At 41.0% G+C, this 19,945-nt stretch overlaps 1 protein-coding gene across 1 annotated transcript in view; it reads left to right on the top strand.

Annotated features, from left to right (window-relative positions):
* Positions 1-333: 333 nt before the first annotated feature.
* CHN2 (chimerin 2) overlaps positions 334-19,945 on the top strand; it is a gene marked incomplete at its 5' end in the record, with an annotated part of 35,074 nt that continues 15,462 nt past the window's right edge. Inside the window, 2 exons of the mRNA XM_054384837.1 lie at positions 334-388; positions 9,900-9,955. Coding sequence (XP_054240812.1) covers positions 334-388; positions 9,900-9,955 — 111 coding nt within the window. The remainder of the gene's footprint in view (positions 389-9,899; positions 9,956-19,945) is intronic.

A 19,945-nucleotide genomic window follows, 5' to 3' on the forward strand; every position in this document is an offset into this window, starting at 1 on the left:
TTGTCAATTTATCATGCAAAGTAAATAAGTAATGTAGTTAACAGTCTGGTTAATTTTTTTTTTTTTTAAATACTGGTGAGTCAGGCAACTATATGCAAATTGATGAGGAATTAATTCCTGCTACATTTGAATGATTTGGGAAAAACACACTGGCTCCACAAACAGCTGAACTTTATATTCTTCTCTCACATGAGATACTGTGGTGTAAATGAGCTGGCTTCTCTCTTGGGAAAGAAATAGGAATCTTGCTGACAAGCTGAGGTCTCTCAGCAGAAAAGTGCATGCTGAGAGCTGCTTGACTCAGTGGCCAATTGACTGATACCTTGTCTTCTTCTTACTTCTGTTCTAGATGCTGAAGAATACCAGCCTCCAATATGGAAATCATACTGTGAGTATATGAAACATTTGAATAATCTTAAGTGCCTCATCAAGGTGCCACAGTTAGGCCTTTCTCTTTGTTTAGAAAAAAAAAGACTTACATGTACTAGGTGCTTGTAGAAATCACTGTATGGGACAGCAGAGAAATCTGAACTCTTCTTTTTTCCCCATGGAGCAAGTCCAGCAGCATTATGAGTGCTAGACTCTCTGGATTGCCTTACAAGTGTGCAGGTCCTCGGTTTCATGGTTTCTCTGCTGAGATTTTTCAGGAAGGATTCCTGGTAGAGGTAGAGGTTAATGCTTCTTATGTTTACTAAAGGTCAGACTTGAGTATACTTTTCTTTTTATATGGGCCACCAAATCACTTTAAGATAATGGTATTTTTGATCTTTAGCAATAGAAGCTGATTTTTGAAGTGGTGGTTTAGAAGTTGGAGACACCATTATCAGTTCTTTGAACCTTCCTGTCTGCCTTTAGAAAAATAATTTACATAGAGTGCAGTGCAGAAGTGCATATTTTATGCTCTTTTTGCTTTGTTCCAAAGGCATTTTCTAATAAAGTAGCATAGATCTAAGACAAAATATTAGCTTTCCAAACCATAAGGATAGCAAATCACAGAATGTTAGGGGTTGGAAGGGACCTCAAAAGATCATCATAGCCCTTTAAATGTGATCTTTTTATTTTAAACCTTTACTGGAACCTTAATGAAACTGGAACTTTGGGTGTGGAGGTTTGGGAAGGTTTTTGCCTTTTTTTTTTTTTTTTTTTTTCAGATACAGAACTACCCTAAGCAAAAGTTGTCTCTTTTATTGTGGCAACTTCAAATTCAGTGCAGTGCCATTACCAAGAGGCAAGGATCACAGTAGATACGTGTGTGTGCATGTCTCATTTTAAAGACTGGAATCAACTTGTTGACTTCACTTCTACACACATTTAACTATCTTGCTGACTTCAAAGACATCATCTCTATATTTACCTGAGAATGACATTCTGCCTCAGAATGGCTGGCATTTTTTCAAACAAAGTTTGAGTATGCCCTTAAATTACAAAAAATATTGCTCCTCAGAACACTGTTTTCTAGTGACTTAAAGGTTGTGGTGGGTTGAACTTACCCCCCCCCCAATTAATTTGAGAGAAATGCCCCCCCAAAATAAAATTGCCAGACTAGCTCAGTTGGAAGCAAATAAAGCTCTATTTACAAGCACACTAAAATCTAAAAATATGAAATGCAATGAATATGTACAAAATATACAATATTTACATGTATTTACAATTTATAAACAACACAAGAACCCCCTGGACAAAACCAGGGGGTTACCCACAGCTTCCCTTTCTTCTCCCCCTGGACAAGGGAAAGAGAAAGAGGAGAAAAGCAAAGAGTACCTTGTTAGTACTTAGCCACAACAAAGAAACGTAGCCAAGGTCAGCAAGCCAGCAGAAGCAACCAGCTAGTATCAGCTAGAGTGAAGAGCCAAGAAAGAGAAAAATTTAGTTTATACAACTATCTTTATGCTAGTTATCAGACCAATGGGATTATTTAGACCTTATCATTATTTTCCCTTTACATCCAATGGTAATTTGTTTACATTCTATCACTTTCTACTCAAGATGTGTGGAAAATTTCCTAGGCATCAGCCAAAAACTACCACACAGGTTTTTGTTGCAGTATTTCACATGTATAAGTAACAAACCTCCTTAGAAGTCAGCAGGAGAGTACTGATTTGAGATGAACCATGCCAGCAGACATTGCTGGGTCCTTGGAAAGAAGCAGACACTTGAGTGGATTTTTTTTTTTTTTTTTTTTAAGCAGAGGAACTTGGCTTACTCAAAATCAGTGGAAAAACTCCCATTGACTCTACTCTGATGAGACCAGAATTTGAAATGACAGATGTTTCCTTTTTTGCAGGAAGTTTTCATTAAGAAGTCAGAGAAAATAAGCACATGCCTTCCTTATCTTCTCTGAGTTGCCCTGGTGGTGCAGCAGACAGATCACTGCGTGCAGTGGAAAAAAAGTTTGCTTACTTCTGCTTGCACATAGTCCAAAGGAAACTTTAATTTTAAATTAAACAAAACAAAACAGAACAAAACCCAACAAAACGAACAAACCAAAAAACAAACACACACCCCCAAACCACAAACAAACAAAAAACTCCAAGAATGAACTAGTAGAGGATGAATATATAATTTCCTATTCAGGCCAGCCTGTGTGAGGTGTCCCTGCCCATGGCAGGGGTTTGGAACTAGCTGATCCTTGTGGTCCCTTCCAACCCTGACTGATTCTATGATTCTATGTACGATGCCAGTGTTGTGGTCAAGACAAAATCATGGCCTCAGCATCTGAACCCCAGGCATGAATGACCTTGGAAATAGTTACACAGCTCTAAAATGCAGAAAATAGTTTAAGGTTACAGACGTTTAGTGCTGAGACTGCTTAGCTACAGACAGAAGTTTTTCATTGCGGTGTTAAGTTATTAAGTTAAGTTAAGCATAAGTGTTATGCTTCTTTACTCTGCTAAAAAAATCTCCAGCTGGTAAATTAATTACAGAGGTGATGTCCAACAGCATTAGTCTATGATGCAATATTCTCTCCTGTCTCATCACAATTTTAACGCAGTCTTTGTGTTTCATTTTTACCGGTTTGTGTTTACTGACTATTTAACAATCATTTTCAGTGTGTTTTGTCTAGTAACTTCTGAAGTTTGCTCACATACTATTGAGATACTTTGTATAAAGTTTTTGGAGGGAAGGAATGCCATGCAGAGGGACCTGGTCAGGCTGAAGAGGTGGCCCCAAGCCAGCCTCATGGAGTCCAACAAGACCAAGTGCAAGGTCCTGTATCTCAGTGGGGGTAATCCCAAGCACCGATACAGGCTGGGCAGGGACTGGCTTGGGAGCAGCCCTGAAGAAAAGGACCTGGGGGTGTAGGTGGATGAGAAGCTCAACATGAGCCAGCAGTGAGCACTTGCAGCTCAGAAAGCCAACCAGAGCCTGGGCTGCAGCAAGAGAAGTGTGGCCAGCAGGTCAAGGGAGGTGATTCTCCCCCTCTGCTGTACTCTGCTGAGACCACACCTGGAGTACTGCATCCAGTTCTGGAAACCTTATTACAAGAAGGATATGCATGTGCTGGAATGTGTCCAGAGAAGGGCCACGAGGATGATCAGAGGGCTGGACCTCCTCTCCTATGGAGGCAGACTGAGAGAGTTGGGGTTGTTCAGTCTGGAGAACTGAAGGCTCCAAGGAGACATTCTTGTGGCCTTGCAGTATCTGAAGGGGGCTCCAAGAAAGCTGGGGAGGGACTTTTTAGGGTGTCAGGTAGTGATAGGACTGGGGGGATGGAACAAAGCTGGAAGTGGGTAGATTCAGATTGGATGTTAGGAGCTAGTTCTTCCCCATGAAGGTGGTGAGACACTGGAACAGGCTGCCCAGGGAGGTGGTGGAAGCCTCATCCCTGGAGGTTTTTGCAGCCAGGCTGGATGTGGCTGTGAGCAACCTGCTGTAGTGTGAGGTGTCCCTGCCCATGACAGGGGATTGGAACTGGATGATCCTTGCGGTCCCTTCCAACCCTGACAATTCTATGGTTTCTAAGTCCTGGATATATTTAGGTGCAGTATATTGCCTTTTATTGGCATCAGGGCTTCAGTCCTTCTAGGTTCTCAACAAAGGCAGATTTTCTTGTTTATGAAATCAAAGCATTCAAATATACATCATTGCAGATATCCATGGGCAAACGCTGATCAAAGTGGAACAGCTTTCAGAATCCAAGCTTTACTCTTTGGCATAATGGCCAGGCTTGATTGAGCTGTATTGGAAAAAAAGGACGCTTCTAATGGAGATCCTCTCTTGCTTATGAAGAATTGTTAGAAGGTACATAGGTTTCACCAATTACAAGGTTTCTCAGACTTTTTCTTATAGCCCTGGGACACAGAGGATTAAAAAAAAAGGGAAGAATAGTTTTGTATTACCAGGAAGCGACTTAGGGAGAAACAATCTGTAACGTTACTAGCAGCCAGCAGTCTCTAGGCAATGGATTTGATTGCATTTATATCCAAGTTACAGATCAACAAATCCATAGCCAATAACAGATTTCCTTCTGTAGTCTGCTGTATGTTAGGAATACTATATGAAGTGGCATTTTGCCTTCTTGTCATCAATGAAGTAGGAAAGAAAGAAAAGTAAGAATCACAGGTGTGGATTTGCAGGCATGCCTAAGATGAGCTGATGCTGCTTCTCACTTGAAGCATGATTATTGTCAGCTCTAGAGTACAACAGCCATGGCTTTATCTAGCCCAGTCCTGAAAACCTTCAGGGATGGAGCCTCTGCCATCTCTGCAGGGAACCTGCTTCAGTGCTGTGCTACCCTCTTAATTCTTTATGGTGAGAGTGTTGAGACTCTGGAACAGGTTGCCCAGGGAGGTCATGGATGCCCCCTCCCTGAAGGGGTTCAAGGTCAGGCTGGGTGAGGCCTTGAGCATCCTGGTCTAGTGGAAGGTGTCCCTGCCCATGGCAGTGTAATTGGAACTCGATGATCTTTAAGGTCCCTTCCAAATCAAACCTTTCTATGACTCTTAAAGCAGAACCAATGATCTTACCTGCTCTGTGTGATGAGTAGGCAATGTGTTTGACTGCGGAAGCAGCATAGTCATTTTTGGCTCACAGCCACAGCATATATATGCTTGAGTTTTGAAGAGCTGTAAACAACTCTTTTTTTTTCTTCTTTTACCACTGTTGAGCTTGGCTTGATCTAAGCAAGTCTAGTGTCAATGTCACTTCAAAGTTTATTATTTAAGATCATTACACTGGTGTGAAGCAGTGTGGGAAGGAGAAGAGCATCAGCTGATGCCTTGCTTCAGCTCCTCACAAAGTTTCCTTTCCTTCTGCTCTCCATCAGATAATAAGCACAGTGTCTGAGACTCAGTTTTGTTAGAAATTAAGGCTTTATTTCAGCCAGGCACTTAGGTTCCTAATTAAGCCTGTGAGTAATCCTGCAGAAATAGGACAGCTTATATTGTTCAAGTTTGGCATGTAGATAAATGCCTGATTGAGATGAGGCTGAGGAGGTAAAACCAAGTAATTCTGTGCAACATCTCAGAGAGAAGGCAGTATGTTTCCTTGCTGCTTTATAAAAACAGGGATAGGAACTTTTGCTCTCTTTAGAGCATCAGTGACCACTATCCATAGGCAAGTCAAAGAAGAAACCTTGAGTTCCTGGCACACTGAAGAATGAAAAAAAAGTATGAAGAAACTGGTGATAGTTCTTCTTCCCTGGCAGAAAAGGAGTAAGTGCTGATTTTTGTATGTCATCCCTTTGATTCTTAGATCAGACTTTGGAATTAGACAGTTCTATCTCAAACATATTGCAGAGATTCATCTTATTCATCTCGTGTGACACGACTTGTCCTCTAGCAGGAACAAAAGAGAGAGAGATTCTAACAAGGTACTTTACATCTCAAAGAAACGTTCCCCTAGAAATTCAATAATAAATTAAAGTTTTGTTAGCTTTCTAAGCTCCCAAGCGATTATGGTACCACGAATGCTGACAAACTATCTGAATTATGAAACCGAGAAAGATATTCAAAGGCCAAACAAAAAAGCTCCTGCATTTTTCTATTGCAGTGATACCTTTTGGTCTAATGCTTCATGTGTATTATTACTGTGCATTTCACCTGCATCTGATGATGAGCAGAAGCCTATTCCCAGTCTGGTGCTGTTCTCTAAGCAGTACTAATACTTTTTTTTTTTTTTTTTTTGGTAATGCAGTTGACTTTTTATAGGGTTAATTTTCTCAGGTCTGAAATAATAATGCATTGTTATGTTCAAGTGTCACCTTTTTATGATCACAGTGGGTCTCTAACCTACCTGTCAGCTCTAAATGCTGGAATAGACTGGGTCAGATGACAGTCATTACTTATCACTGTATTAAAAAAGAATGATTTTCTGTTATTTCAGTTCACCGTATCATTATATATATTGGACTCTAAGATTTTCAGAGGTGTAGGGAGCAAAATGAGGCAGAAAGGCAGGGCTTGCTTGCCATTTGAGCAAGTAAGTGAGGGGCATAGAATCGTTATGGTTGGAAGGAACCTCAAGGATCATCCAGTTCCAAACCAGTGCAAAAACCTCCAGGGATGAGACTTCTACTACCTGTTGGCAGTGTCTCACCACCCTCATGGGGAAGAACTTCTTCCTAACATCCAATTTGAATCTACCCATTTCTAGGTTTGTTTCATTCCTCCTGGTCCTATCACTACCTGACACCCTAAAAAGTCCCTCCCCAGCTTTCTTGGAGCCCCTTTCAGATACTGGAAGGCCACAATAAGGTCTCCTCAGAGCCTTCTCTTCTCCAGACTGAACAGCCCCAACTCTTTCAGTCTGTCCTCACAGGAGAGGTGCTCCAGCCCTCTGCTCATCCTCATGGCCCTTCTCTGGACATGTTGCAGCACATGCATATCCTTCTTGTAATAGAGGCTCCTATTACAATAGGAGCTCAATAGGGACATGGATTTTCTGAACTTCTGAACATCCCCTGGACTATGCTGGGGTCTCAGTAATGTAAGCCAGAGTATGAGTGCCCAGCACTTTGAAAAAAGTGGGGCAGAGCTGTAGGATGTTCAGCATTTCTGAAAATGAGGTCACTTAATGAGGTGTCTGTGCTCATTGGAACTTAGCTGTAGGGCACATTTTTCTCAAGTCACCTTAGACATAATACTGCACTTGTATTCAGAGCCTGTTTGCAGACTTTCATATAGCAGTCATTTCAAGCAGGAACCACAGAGAACCTTTCCAGAAAAGAACAGAGTTTTTGGTAGGACACACTTTGCTCCTTCATACCTTAGTCTGTGAGGTACTGCCTCTTCCTCATTTTTCACTTAACTGCACTTGCACTATTGTTTTACCTCCTCTGCCCTTGCCTTGCTGTGTGCCTTTTCTGAGTATCCCTGGCAGCTGTGTCTTCTCTGGTTTTTGTGTCCTGTTGAATTGCTTGACCTCCCGTACCATGATGACACTGGCGGCTCTCAGTCCTTTCTTTCTTTTCCAGATCTAGCTTTTCTCCCTCCATCTCTCTCCAGTAGTTCCACTGAGCTCTCTGTTTAATATCCTTCCATTTAAAGCTAATATGACCAAATCTGAATTCTTTGTCTTTCCCAGGAAGCCATTTCCCATTCATTATGTTTTCTGTGATTGCCACCATTCATGATCTCAGTTGTGCTTGTCACTTGGGGCCACTTTCTCATCTTGTACATTAAGCATATAATATTGTTGTTATTATTATTGGTGGTAGTGGTATTAATAATTATTTATTTGTATAGTAATAATCTTGCTACATTTTCCTTCAATGTATGTATAAATAAGATATCTTTCTCACTTCAGATTAATTAATTACCTGTGCCTCTCTGAGACTGGCAGCAGCATTTTTTAGTCTATTCAAAATATAGTTAAGAGGATTTGTCTCCCTTGCATGCATCATGAATCCCCCACTTGCATCCTATCAGCACCCAGGGGTTTGTGTCTTCCTTCAAGTCTTTCATATATTTACTCTCTCTTGATGATCATTTCTTCCTGCTGACTCTTTTTTCCACCCTTACTTCTCCAGCATGATCAGCCCCAGAGATCCTTTTGGTCATTTCATTTCTTTGCTTTTCCCATCTCTCAAAAATGCAGCACATCACAAGACAGGCTTCCTGCATGCTTGTCAGACCAACTTGTTTTGCACCACAGCTATCAAGGTTATCTTAGAAACAGCTCCACTGACTTATTTTGCTATGTCAGTTGACATTTAACAAGTTTGATTATTGAAACCCCAGATTTTTACAAAGTATGGTTAGTCAATTAAAATTTGAATTAATCAGTTAGGGAAGTAGATCTTTTACTTTATATGTGAAGCAATCATATTCTGGCAGTATTCTGAATCCTTATAGTTCTTTCTCTCTGCTGGAAATTTTATCAGGAAATTAAAAACTTACTGTTTTTCTCTTAGATATGTTAAGTATTAAGCATCCATAACTTCCTGTCTCAGTGGTTATAATGACTTCAGACACTCAGAAAAGGACTCTGAGAATATGACATTTGGCTCCAGAACAAGAGTTTTTTAGAAAGCAATCTCTGAAGCAAAATTTTCATGCTCTGCTTGGTGATACTTTTGGATACCAAGTCTTTTCATCACAGAAGAGTGAAAGGAAGGCTTTGGGTCTTAGTTACAAAATTGCAGGAGGTAAGAAAGACCACAAGTTATCATGAATCTTGTGCAAAAGTAGCAGGAGATCTGGCAGTGCTGAATGATTCAGGTTAGATCCAAAACCTTAGTAAAAAAGAAAAAATCAGAGGGAATGTAAGAAATCATGAACTCTATTTCTGTGCCCCTCCAAAGAACAGGAATGAAGTTTGGGTCAGAAAAAGGACGTGTTGTGTTTTTCTACTTTGACATGAGCAGGGAAGAGAAGCCTCCAAAGCTTTCACACCCCTGAGTGACAAACTTGGGTGCAAGCTGTGGATGTGCTCCCTTCCCTGATTCCACTCCTCTGGGCCCCATATAAAGAGAAGGTGCAGAAGAGTAACACCTTCTCTTTTCAATTCACTGTCTGCAGCAGGGCTTCTGTGTTTATCAAGCATTCAGGCATTTATATTCCTCCTATAACGTGTCGCCTTTCGGGGCATCCTTCTGAGTTGCACAAGCACTACGAAGAGCCCTGTCTAGGAACTTGATCTTTTCAAAAAATTCACAGACACGACATGATGTTTCCAAATACTAGAGGGTCAGCAGGCAGAAGGCCTTTCTCCAGGGAGGCAGTCCAAACCTCTGGGATTTTTACTGGAGTTATGGAGAGACAGTCTGTCTGCACTGGAATTGATTACTGTCATTGCATGTCAGCTTCTTCTCGCAACTCTGAAGTGGAAAAGAAGGAGAGGATCTCATTAAATACAGTCAGTGAAGAGGCTGGGGGCCAGGGTTCAGCAACTACCCCTAGCCTCAGGTCTCTTTCCTCCAGCCCTCAGAAGATTCACAAAATTGATCCAAGGCCATTTGAATAGAGTGTAATTGCTCTGAAAGGAATGTTTGCCTGCTCGTCAGGAACAGCCAGCAAAGCCTGAAATAAATTATGGGATTGTGGTGAACCCTTCCACCCCGTCCTGAACTTCTTGGCCTGTCCAAAAAGCGGCTGTTACTTGGGAGCAATCTGTTCTTGAGTTGTTACAGTGCTGTGTATGCAAAAGTGAGATTTGTAGCCTGAGACACACCTAATAAATCTTTCTAGCTAGTCTTCCCTGGTATAGAAGCATAACAACAAGTACAAAAGGACATAATACTCCTGAAAGTTAAATCAGCCATCACTTCACTTAGTTTGCAGGTCAACAACCTATTTTCATAAGAGTGATTCAGATACACTGAAACACCTCCACTGCTGCTGTCTTTTACTTTGCATTTACGTTTTTTCTCAGCAGCCTCTGGCTAAGAAGCCTCAGCTGAATGAAAGTTTGTGTATGTTGCCATCTTCTAACGATCTGTTGGGTTTTGTGTTTGACAGTGTATCAATTGCAACAAGAGGCACCGCGTCCCAAGAGAATCATCTGTCCTCGGGAGGTCAGTTCTTCTTTTGCTCTACCTTGTTAAAGCTGATGAATTGTCAGCAGCCTATGATTGCCAAAAAATAATCTTTTGTGCAGTCTGTGGATAGTGTTCACTTTAAATTTTCTGAGCAGTTCTTTTATACGATAATTTTTCTTGAGATTGATTCATTAAAACAGATTCATATTTTCTAATTAGGCACAGAGACCTCATTCACCACTAGAAGCACCTTCATTAGGCAGATGCTCATTAATCATTGTTTAGTGTGCTTTTCTGTATACTGCCTAAAGTTTTCTGTTTCCTCATCAAAATGAAGGTGTATTTTCTTCCTGTGTCTGCATATTAATGTCTGTGTGGTATGTTTCAACATGATACATGTAGCTCCAGTTTGTTGAATGCATTCTGGGCAGGATTATGTTCAAATTAACATACTGAAGTGATAGCCAGAGAGCTTAGTTCTGTCACAGAAGCTTAGAAGATTAGAGGGTGTTTGGAAATCCACAGGGTTGTGTCATCTTATCTGCCTGTTTTATTTTCCTGTATTTCTCCATTTCTACTCAGTTAAGTATGTCAGTTCCTCAACCTGCATGGCATAATAGTAATGGGAAACGTGTAGATGTCTCAGCTCAATCAATAAAACCCTGATAGATTTATTTTCTGCAATGTCAGGGACAAATTTTGTGCAGCTAGTCATGTAATGCTAGTAACAGAAATACTGAGCACATGAAGTGATTGCACAAGATGTAAAAGATGATATGAAAGGAGACAGAAACTATCACCCTGATCTCTACCTGCTTCCCACACTGTGCACCCACTGAAGCAGAGCCCTAGAACAGCATCTGTCTAATGTTAACAGATACAGTCTCAAAACAGTTTTGCATGGGACAGGGGGTTTTGTACCAAGGCACTAGCAGTTGTCCAGCATGGTAAAGAATATCCATAGTAAAGCCAGGAATTTAATCCAATTTTTCTGAGTCCACACAGAGCCTTAACTAAAAAGCCATTGCATTTTCCTCTCAAGTGCCATCTACCAGTTGTTTCAGGGCAGGGAGAGCAGGGTCTTGGCCTCAGATTGGAAGTCTTCAAGCCCTGTCAGTTTGGGATGATCCCAAGACGTATGTGCAGAATGCTAAGAAGATCAAGTAAAACTCCAGAGTGGGTGAGCCCTTGTGTCATCTTTTTTCCCTGTCAAAGACAAGGTTTGGGGAGAAGGATCACACCATAGCCCTTTGGGACTCCAGTGCATGTGTGCTGAAAGGTTTTAGAAATACCTTCTTCCTCTCCAAAATTCTTTAATAATTGACAGGTAAGTCTCTGTATCCTGTGTTCTTCAAAGGAAAGGACATCAAGGGGTTTACTGAATGAATATCACATAACAGGTATTTAACTAGTAGTCATATAGTTGTAAGTAGTTAAGGTAAACTATGTACTTTCAGTGAGGAGTTTTTCACTTTGTGTGAGATAAAAGTTAGTTTAATATTTTATGTATCTATTTCACACTGAAACTACTTTGAGGAAGAACTTGAGAAAATCTGACTAATTAGCATGGAATGCTTAGGAATACTTGTCTACAATGTAAACTCATTTTATAGGGGTACATGTCACTTAATCTGAAAAAATGTGATCTAAAATGTATTAAGCTTACTCAGTGAAAGCACTGTTAGATTGCTTACATATGTAAAAATCCAAATCAAGGCAAAACGTGCTTTTAAAGTATCAATTGTATTCTTGTTCTAGAAGCAAGATTATCTGCACAAGTAAGCTGAGTAAATGTACAGCTGTGAAGTCTTTACCTGTGTGCTGTATTGAAATTATTTCTTTAGACTCAAGAACGGGCAATGGATATAAACTCCAGCACAGGAGGTTCCACCTCAACATGAGGAGGAACTTCTTCACTGTGAGGGTCACAGACCACTGGAACAGGCTGCCCAGAGAGGTTGTGGAGTCTCCTTCTCTGGAGACTTTCAAGACCCATCTGGATGTGTTCCTGTGTGACCTGTGCTGGATTCTATGGTCCTGCTCTGGCAGGGGGATTGGACTGGATGTCTGGAGGTCCCTTCCAACCCCTAACATCCTGTGATCCTGTGAGTGGGGTGTCCTGATTGCTCCTTGTGGTTCATATTATCAGCTTTATAGAGAGTAGAACTCCATACTGGTTTTAGAGGGAAAATTCAACACTCTGTTCCTGTAGCACCTCTCAGCATTTCCTCGGCACACAGACTGTAAGGTGGGTGTTTTGAGGGTGTTTTTCTTGATTCTAGTTGGACTTAAGTGTAATCTGATGGTTGTTTAGGCTTGCTTCACTAAAGATGGTGTCTTATTAGTCCTTAATTACTGTCAGCTACAAAGAAGGATCTCAAAATCTAATTTTGTGTTATGTGTGTAGAATTATATTAATTGGCAATATGATAGTTACTTAGTATGCAACGTGATGCTCAGCCAACATCTGGTGTCAGCAGGATGTGTGACTGACAGGTTAGGTTTATCTGTCCATGTGTACATCATAGGAACTGTACTCTGTTGAGGGTGTTTCTCTTGTATAATTCAAGATGAAAACTACTCCAGGCAAAAGTAAAAATTTCAAACAGTTCTAAATCCTTCATGTTTATGGGAAGATGTTTTTCATTCATAACTGCCCAATTCTGTGCTGTTTACTGGTTGACAGCAGCTGAACATGAGCCAGCAGTGTGCCCAGGTGGCCAAGAAGGCCAATGGCATCCTGGTCTGGATCAGGAATAGTGTAACCAGCAGGAGCAGGGAAGTCATTCTGCCTTGTGCTCAGCACTAGTAAGACCATACCTTGAGTAGTTGTGTCCAGTTCTGGGCCCCTCTGCACCAGGGGAGGTTTAGGCTGGATGTTAGGAAGAAATTCTTCCCAGAAAAAGAGATTGGCCATTGGAATGTGCTGCCGAGGGAGGTGGTGGAGTCATTATCCCTGGAAGTGCTTGAAGTAAGCCTGGATGAGGCACTTAGTGCCATGGTTTAGTTGATCAGATGGTGTTGGGTGATAGGTTGGACTTGATGATCTCAAAGGTCTTTTCCAACCTGGTAAATTCTGTGATTCTGTGAAATCAAAGCATCTGCTGCAAACAAAATCCGTAACACCAACAGATAAACTCTTGACAGGCTTGAGTTTTATTTTTCATAGAATCATAGAATAGAGTCGTAGAATCAACCAGGCTGGAAGAGACCTCCAGGATCACCAAGTCCAACCTATCACCCAGCCCTATCCAATCAACTAGACCATGGCAGTAAGTGCCTCGTCCAGTCTTCTCTTGAACATCTCAGGGATGGCAACTCCACCACGTCCCTGGGCAGCACATTCCAATGGCAAATCTCTCTCTCTGTGAAGAACTTCCTCCTAAAATCCAGCCTGTATCTCCCCTGGCACGACTTGAGACTGTGTCCTCTTGTTCTGTTGCTGGTTGTCTGGGAGAAGAGACCAACCCCCACCTGGCTACAACCTCCCTTCAGGTAGTTGTAGACAGCAATGAGGTCTCCCCTGAGCCTCCTCTTCTCCAGGCTGAACAACCCCAGCTCCCTCAGCCTCTCCTCATAGGGCTTGTGTTTTCATCACTCCTCCCTCTTTTCCATTGCCATCTTTCACATTCTCCACATTCATTTCCTCTTCTGTTACCTCTTTGTTACTCCTTAGTCACAAGCGCTTTTAGCTTCAGATCTCAGTCGTTCTATCACCTGAATGTGTGGATTTCTTGATTAACTCTACTGTGGGGACAGAAATCACCTCTGCTGATACTCAAACCACCAGACTAAAAGCAGGGCTGTAAATAAAACATGAACATTTACGTCTTTGTGTCTTTGAGCTTTGCTATCACCATTTCCCCTTTTCATTTTGCCTGCATAAATATCTTGTCAGCAGAAGCAGGTCGTTCCTGCGATGGGAATCACATTGAATGAACTGGTTTAGGGCTTCAGGTATCTAACTGCTTTTAATTAATCACTGGCAGCAAGATGAGTGTGACTATCCTCTGCTTTCCAATAACATTGGATTTCTGCCAATATCCTCATTTGTAACCATATTCCTTCCAGCAACGTTTTAATGATTTATTTTTCAAAACAGAAGGAGTTTCATTTAAAAATGCCATTCAGGTGGTGGAGTAGCTTTTAAGTGTTGTGCAAGTGTGATGACAGGCACCAAAGAATCTGATTTGTGCTGTGAGGAAGCTATGTTAGGAAGCATCTTTTAGGCTTCATTCTGCAGAAATGCTGATTAAAAAAATAAATAAATCACATTCTCAGAAAATAATTCAAGCTTTCAATTTCCTGGTCTTATTCAATAGTAACATCTTAAAGAATTTTTAATTTCAAGAAATATTTCAGGAGTAGACTGTTCAAAGTTCAAATATCCTTTATAGAAACGGAGGCTTTAACAAAGTAGAAGAATTAAGGAAAAAATGTGACATTATTTGAGGGTATTTTTGGTTAAACAATAGGCTTGTTCTGAATTTCCTGTGAAGAGGCGGTGAATCTTACCCCTGAGTTTTTAGATTACTTGTGTAGAGATATTTATACCTGTGAGTGCTATTCCTGTTCTCTTCAAAGAAAGTCTTAACTGCTGACAGCAATTTTTGAGGCTGGTGATTTTATCTGCATTAGACCTTGCATATTCCTAGCAGTGCCTTGGCCAAGCCAGTGTCAGCAACAATGAGAGACTCCTCTAAATTTCCCTAGTGTAGACAAAGCCTTAGAGCCCTAAGTTATATTATTATGTAGAAAAATGTCAGTTAATTGCCTTCCTCGTCGTTCTGAATTCCAAATAGGTTGTGTCAGCAGCAATGGAAATTATTGTTTCTGCCTTTAAAGCATAAAAATTACGGTTTCTTGAGTCAAAGCAAATATGATTAGAAAAGGGAGATTTTTCTCTAGAAAAACACCTATAAATATATATATATATATATCTCCTCTTTTCATTTTGCTTAAGTGATTGTAAAAGACTAAAATAATTATGGCACATTCAGTCTGTGCTACTGAGAGTCTTTCTCTATAACCATCAGAGGGTCAGGAACTATTTAGACCCTCTGAGTATCCATTACCCAGATTTATCAAAACAAATGCACAGATCGTGGCATTTCATAGAGCACAGCTGTTGAAATGGTCACTAGCAGATACATAATAATGATATTGCCATCTCCTACATTGCTGGCAGAGAATATACAGGATCATGGCACATCCTCAAAACTCAACCACTGCAAATTATTCTTTATTCAGTTGTCCTTATAGTTTCTTCTGAAGCAGTGGAGTCAAGCTGAGAGCAATGCAGTTTAGCAGGCTATCATTTAAACAACAGCAATATTGCAAAGGGCTTTAAAAATGCTGGCTGCTTTTGTTAGCCTTTCTTTCAGGTACAAAAAAGTTTTATGTAAGAAAAGGCTTTGGATTAGGTAAGCTTGAGCAAGGTTGTTAAAATTAAGCCTTAGTAAGATGTTTGTGCAGTGGATCTGACTGGATAATAAGTATTTAATCATTGCAATAAGTCTTCCATGAATTTCCTTATTCTGATCACTTAGTGACCTTTGCAAACTGAATATTTCCTCTTTCCCTCTGTCCTCGTCTGTCTAAGAGCAATGTTTGTACTGTGGTGAAGTACTAGAGAGCTGTAATAGGCACTGAAATTGGCCATAAAATTGGTGGTAAATAATGGGAGTAAATGGGAATTTTCATGGCACTTGTTCAAAGCACCTTACTGCAAAAAGTCAGACACCACCATGAGAAGGTCTCTCTTCCTGTCAGTCCTCAGAGCTTATCTGAGATAATTCAGAATCTGATACTATCTTTTGCTTAGGAAGAAACCTCAGAACACACACAGTGACACACCAAGAGACCCCATTAGCCAGCAATTAAGTGAAAATGAACAGAATTGCTCTGAAACCTATTTTCATTAATGAAAATGTTTGTGCATATAAGACTTAATAGAGGCCATATCTTCAAATTCTTTTAATATTGCTGCTGCTTTAATTATGTTTTTATAATCCTGTCTTTATGATAGAAACAAAAAGAAACCAGGAGGACACAGCAGTAGCCTGTGGATTGCAAATGAAGCTGAAGAGCAATATTGAGTAGATATTAACAGGAAAAAGAAACTTCATCAGCTGAAAACCCATAGTGAAAGTAGAAAGCTTGGCTTCATTGAAAGGGGCTGAAAACAGTTGAAAGCCAGAAAGGGCCTTTGGTTAAAATAATGCAGAGGACACGTGGAATGTAAATTTGTTTTTGCATCCAGCATCCCTCTAAACAGGCCACATGCAGGATTTCCTGCTGTGTTTAAAGTGTGGGTTTATACCCAATGTCATTTTTCTGTGGTATCCTCATAGTGGATTTTATCTCATAGAATGCCTGTGATTTGCAGCAGTGAATGAAATAAGGAAGGGAGGGTGGAATATTGCTTGTCCACAATTCCTTTGTATTCATCAGACCAGAGAAAATTGCCAGTTTTTTTCCAAGGCACTTTTAAGTACTGATAGGAAATCTCATCTCTTCTGGAGTCCACAAAGTCTCACCCTTCTGCAGTAAGGTGGTGGAGCACTGAGATGAAGCCACATCATCCTCATTATTTAACAGTCCATTGACTAATGACTGATGAAGAAATCTTTCTAATTATTCTGCAGACACGATAGGAAATATTTCATTTAAGGTAGTTACAGTTAGAAAGAAAACAAAACCAGAAGAGGTTTGTCTGTTCCACTTGAATGTCATCGGGTTTGATTTGCTAATGTTCTAGGTTATGATTTTCAAATGTGACTGGTGTTCACCCTCACCAGAGGAATATGGTATGAACCAACTGATGCATTTATTGATCACTGCAAAACTGAGAAGTTAAAGCCTTCTTTTTGGAAGGCAAGACAGTGACTTCTGACTAATGAGCACAAATTGTATGTAGCTGTCTTTAAGGACTGGTGAGCTTGTTCATTATCCCACTGGCTTTGCTTGAAAGCTTCTTTGAGAAGTTTCATCCTCCTCTCCATTTTTCCTTGGATGTGAGTGATGTGTGCATGTCTATGCTTGTGAATTTGCTATTCTTGTAAATGTTTTATTTCCTTTGATCCTTGTGTACCTGTCAGCCTTTGCATCTGGTTCTTTTTCTTTCCACATGATGCTGACTGTAGGTAGTTTTCAAGACAAAAATAAATGAAAGCCTGCTTCTGGTACTGGAATGTGTCCAGAGAAGGGCAACAAAGCTGGGGAGGGGTCTGGAGCACAGCCCTGTGAGGAGAGGCTGAGGGAGCTGGGGGTGTTTAGCCTGGGGAAGAGGAGGCTCAGGGGAGACCTCATTGCTGTCTACAACTACCTGAAGGGAGGTTGTAGCCAGGTGGGGCTTGGTCTCTTCTCCCAGGCAACCAGCACCAGAAGAAGAGGACACAGTCTCAAGCTGTGCAGGGGGAAGTTTAAGCTTGATCTTAAAAAGAAATTCATCACAGAAAGAGAGATTGGCCATTGGAATGTGCTGCCCAGGGAGGTGGTGGGGTCGACATCCCTGAAGGTGTTTAAGAAGAGCCTGGATGAGGCACTTAGTGTCATGGTCTGGTTGATTGGATAGGGCTGGGTGATAGGTTGGACTGGATGATCTTGGAGGTCTCTTCCAACCTGGTTGATTCTATGATAGGGGAGTGGGATAGATGGTGAAGTGAGCAATTCCTCTGCACTGGTTGATTAGAAGGTGATAGGTTGGACTGGATGATCTTGGAGGTGTTTTCCAACCTGGTTGATTCTATGATTCTGTGGTTCTTGTCTTGACCTAGATAAAGTTTATCAATAAACCTACCTGTGGGTGAAAAAACATTGTGCTTGAATAGATTTATCTATCTCTTCCAGCTTAGACCACTATTCCTTGTGTCTGGTTAAATAATATGTAGAAGGGAGTCTTACTGTCTCTGCTGTCTGACTGATGCTTTGTGAGGGGTCTAATGTCTTTTTTCAGGAGTCAAGAATTACGAGAAACACAGAATATTGAGTAGTTGATGAATTTGTATTTCCTAGTGTGAATAAATACAGTAGCTTTACACATCCATCTGTCTTGTTTCCCATACTTCCTGTACACTTATGTGTATAGGACATGGAGGTGCTGGAGCATCTCCAGAGAAGAAGGGCCGTGAGGCTCATGAAGGGCCTGGAGCACATGATCTAAGAGGGAGCTGGGCTTGTTCAGTCTGCAGAAGAGGAGGCTGAGAGGAGACCTTGTTGCTCTCTACAACTACCTGAAGGGTGGTTGGAGCCAGGAGGGGGCCAGCTTCTTTTCCTTGGTGTCAGGCAGCAGGACTAGAGGAAATGGTTTCAAGCTGCACCAGGGGAGGTTCAGGCTGGATATTAGGAAATATTTCTTCACAGAGAGGGCTATCAAACATTGGAATGGTCTGCCCAGGGCAGTGATGGAGCCAGTGTCCCTGCAGGGTGTTTAAGCAGCATGTGTACTTGGTGCTTAGGGATATGGTTTAGTGTTGACCCTTCAGTGATAGGTTGAGGGTTGGACTGGATGATCTTTGAGGTCTCTTCCAACCAGATGTTTTCTGTGATTCTGGATATGGCTACACACACAGAATGATCAAATCAGCCAGTTAGGTCTGTTTGGAAGACTGAAGAGAAGCAGGCAGGAACATGGTGGAGTTTGTATGGTTCTCAAACAGGGACTTGTGAGTTTCAGGATTCAGAAAGAGAATTCAGGTTTGTAATGTAACTTTCTGATTATCTTTTGTTTCCAAAATCTGTTTGATATACCATCATGAGTAAATAATGCATAGTGAGACATCTTAACTGCCCTATGCAGATTAGTAAGGGCTTGTATGTGATAGATTTTTATGAACCGTGTGTCTCATCAGTAGTTATTAAAATATTGAGTGTTGTTGAAAGGAAAGCATCTGTAAGTTACTATGTCATTCATCATTTGGCAAATACATATTCTCTGACTTAGTATTTTGCAGAGGAGCTAACAGAATCTCTACCATTTCCAGACTCAAGAAAGTAGCTAGCACTATCCAAGCTCCTTTATTCCTTAAGCCTGACTTAAAGGAAGCGTCTGGAGTTAGAGGAGCAGTACCATAAAAATCAACAAGAGGAGATAAACTGAATCAATATTTCTATTCCTGCTTGGATTTTGCTTTCATCCTTCTCTTGTTCCCATGTAGGGATGTTCTTCCTGTGTCACAAAGTGGGCAGTGTCTCTCAGACCCCACAGGGGTGCACAGGGGCTTGTCTTCTTTTCTGCCTTTCTGTTCACTATTAGTTCTGATGGGTTGTTTGCTGATTTTACTTCCACGGCTTCAGCCTAGACTGTAGTTTATAACCAGTGTCTAGCAGATTGGTTGTAAATGTTCATTTGGCACTGGGCAAGCTCATTCCCTAGGCACCTTGCTGAAGGGCCACATGTTTACATCAAACACCAGTGAGCTGGTTAGGAAACACAGGGTTTGGAGATACATTAGGGCAGGTGACATAACACCAATAAGTTTGTGCAGAGGTACTGTGAACTGTTGTGGCATGTGTCACAGAAATGCTTCAGTGCTTCTCACTGTTCCAGAGTTCCAAGCAACATTTAGAGCTTTGATAGGACTTACTGCATTTATCTGCTGCTGCCAGGGGTGTTTTCCCTCCCATTTAAGTAACACTTCATTCCTGAAACAAAAGGAGCACACCTTAAATGTTATACTCCAATTTTTTTAGTTTCGTCTTCAACATAACATTGATATTCCTCTTTACATTTAATGAAGCCCTTACTGGCTGGATGGAAGCTGTGTAACAAAATAAATTGCTCCTGCTTTTGCTGTTGAAGCTGTTTGAACCTGACCCTGTCTCCTCTGGCTATTTAGCAGTAGCTCTCTTGATTAAGCTTTATTTTGGTTTGTGTTCAGAAGCACATTATTTTCTTTACTAGGTGAGAAAATACCTTTTTTCCCCCTTCTTTTCTTGTTCAATCTTGCTCTTTTCTATTAGAGCTGAAAGCATAAAGAAATACACTCTCCTTTAGTAACAATAGCAGATGTCTGTGTTGGGGGA

This window comes from Indicator indicator, chromosome 11 (genome assembly GCF_027791375.1).
Source record: "Indicator indicator isolate 239-I01 chromosome 11, UM_Iind_1.1, whole genome shotgun sequence".
In the NCBI taxonomy this organism is placed as follows: Eukaryota; Metazoa; Chordata; class Aves; order Piciformes; family Indicatoridae; genus Indicator; species Indicator indicator.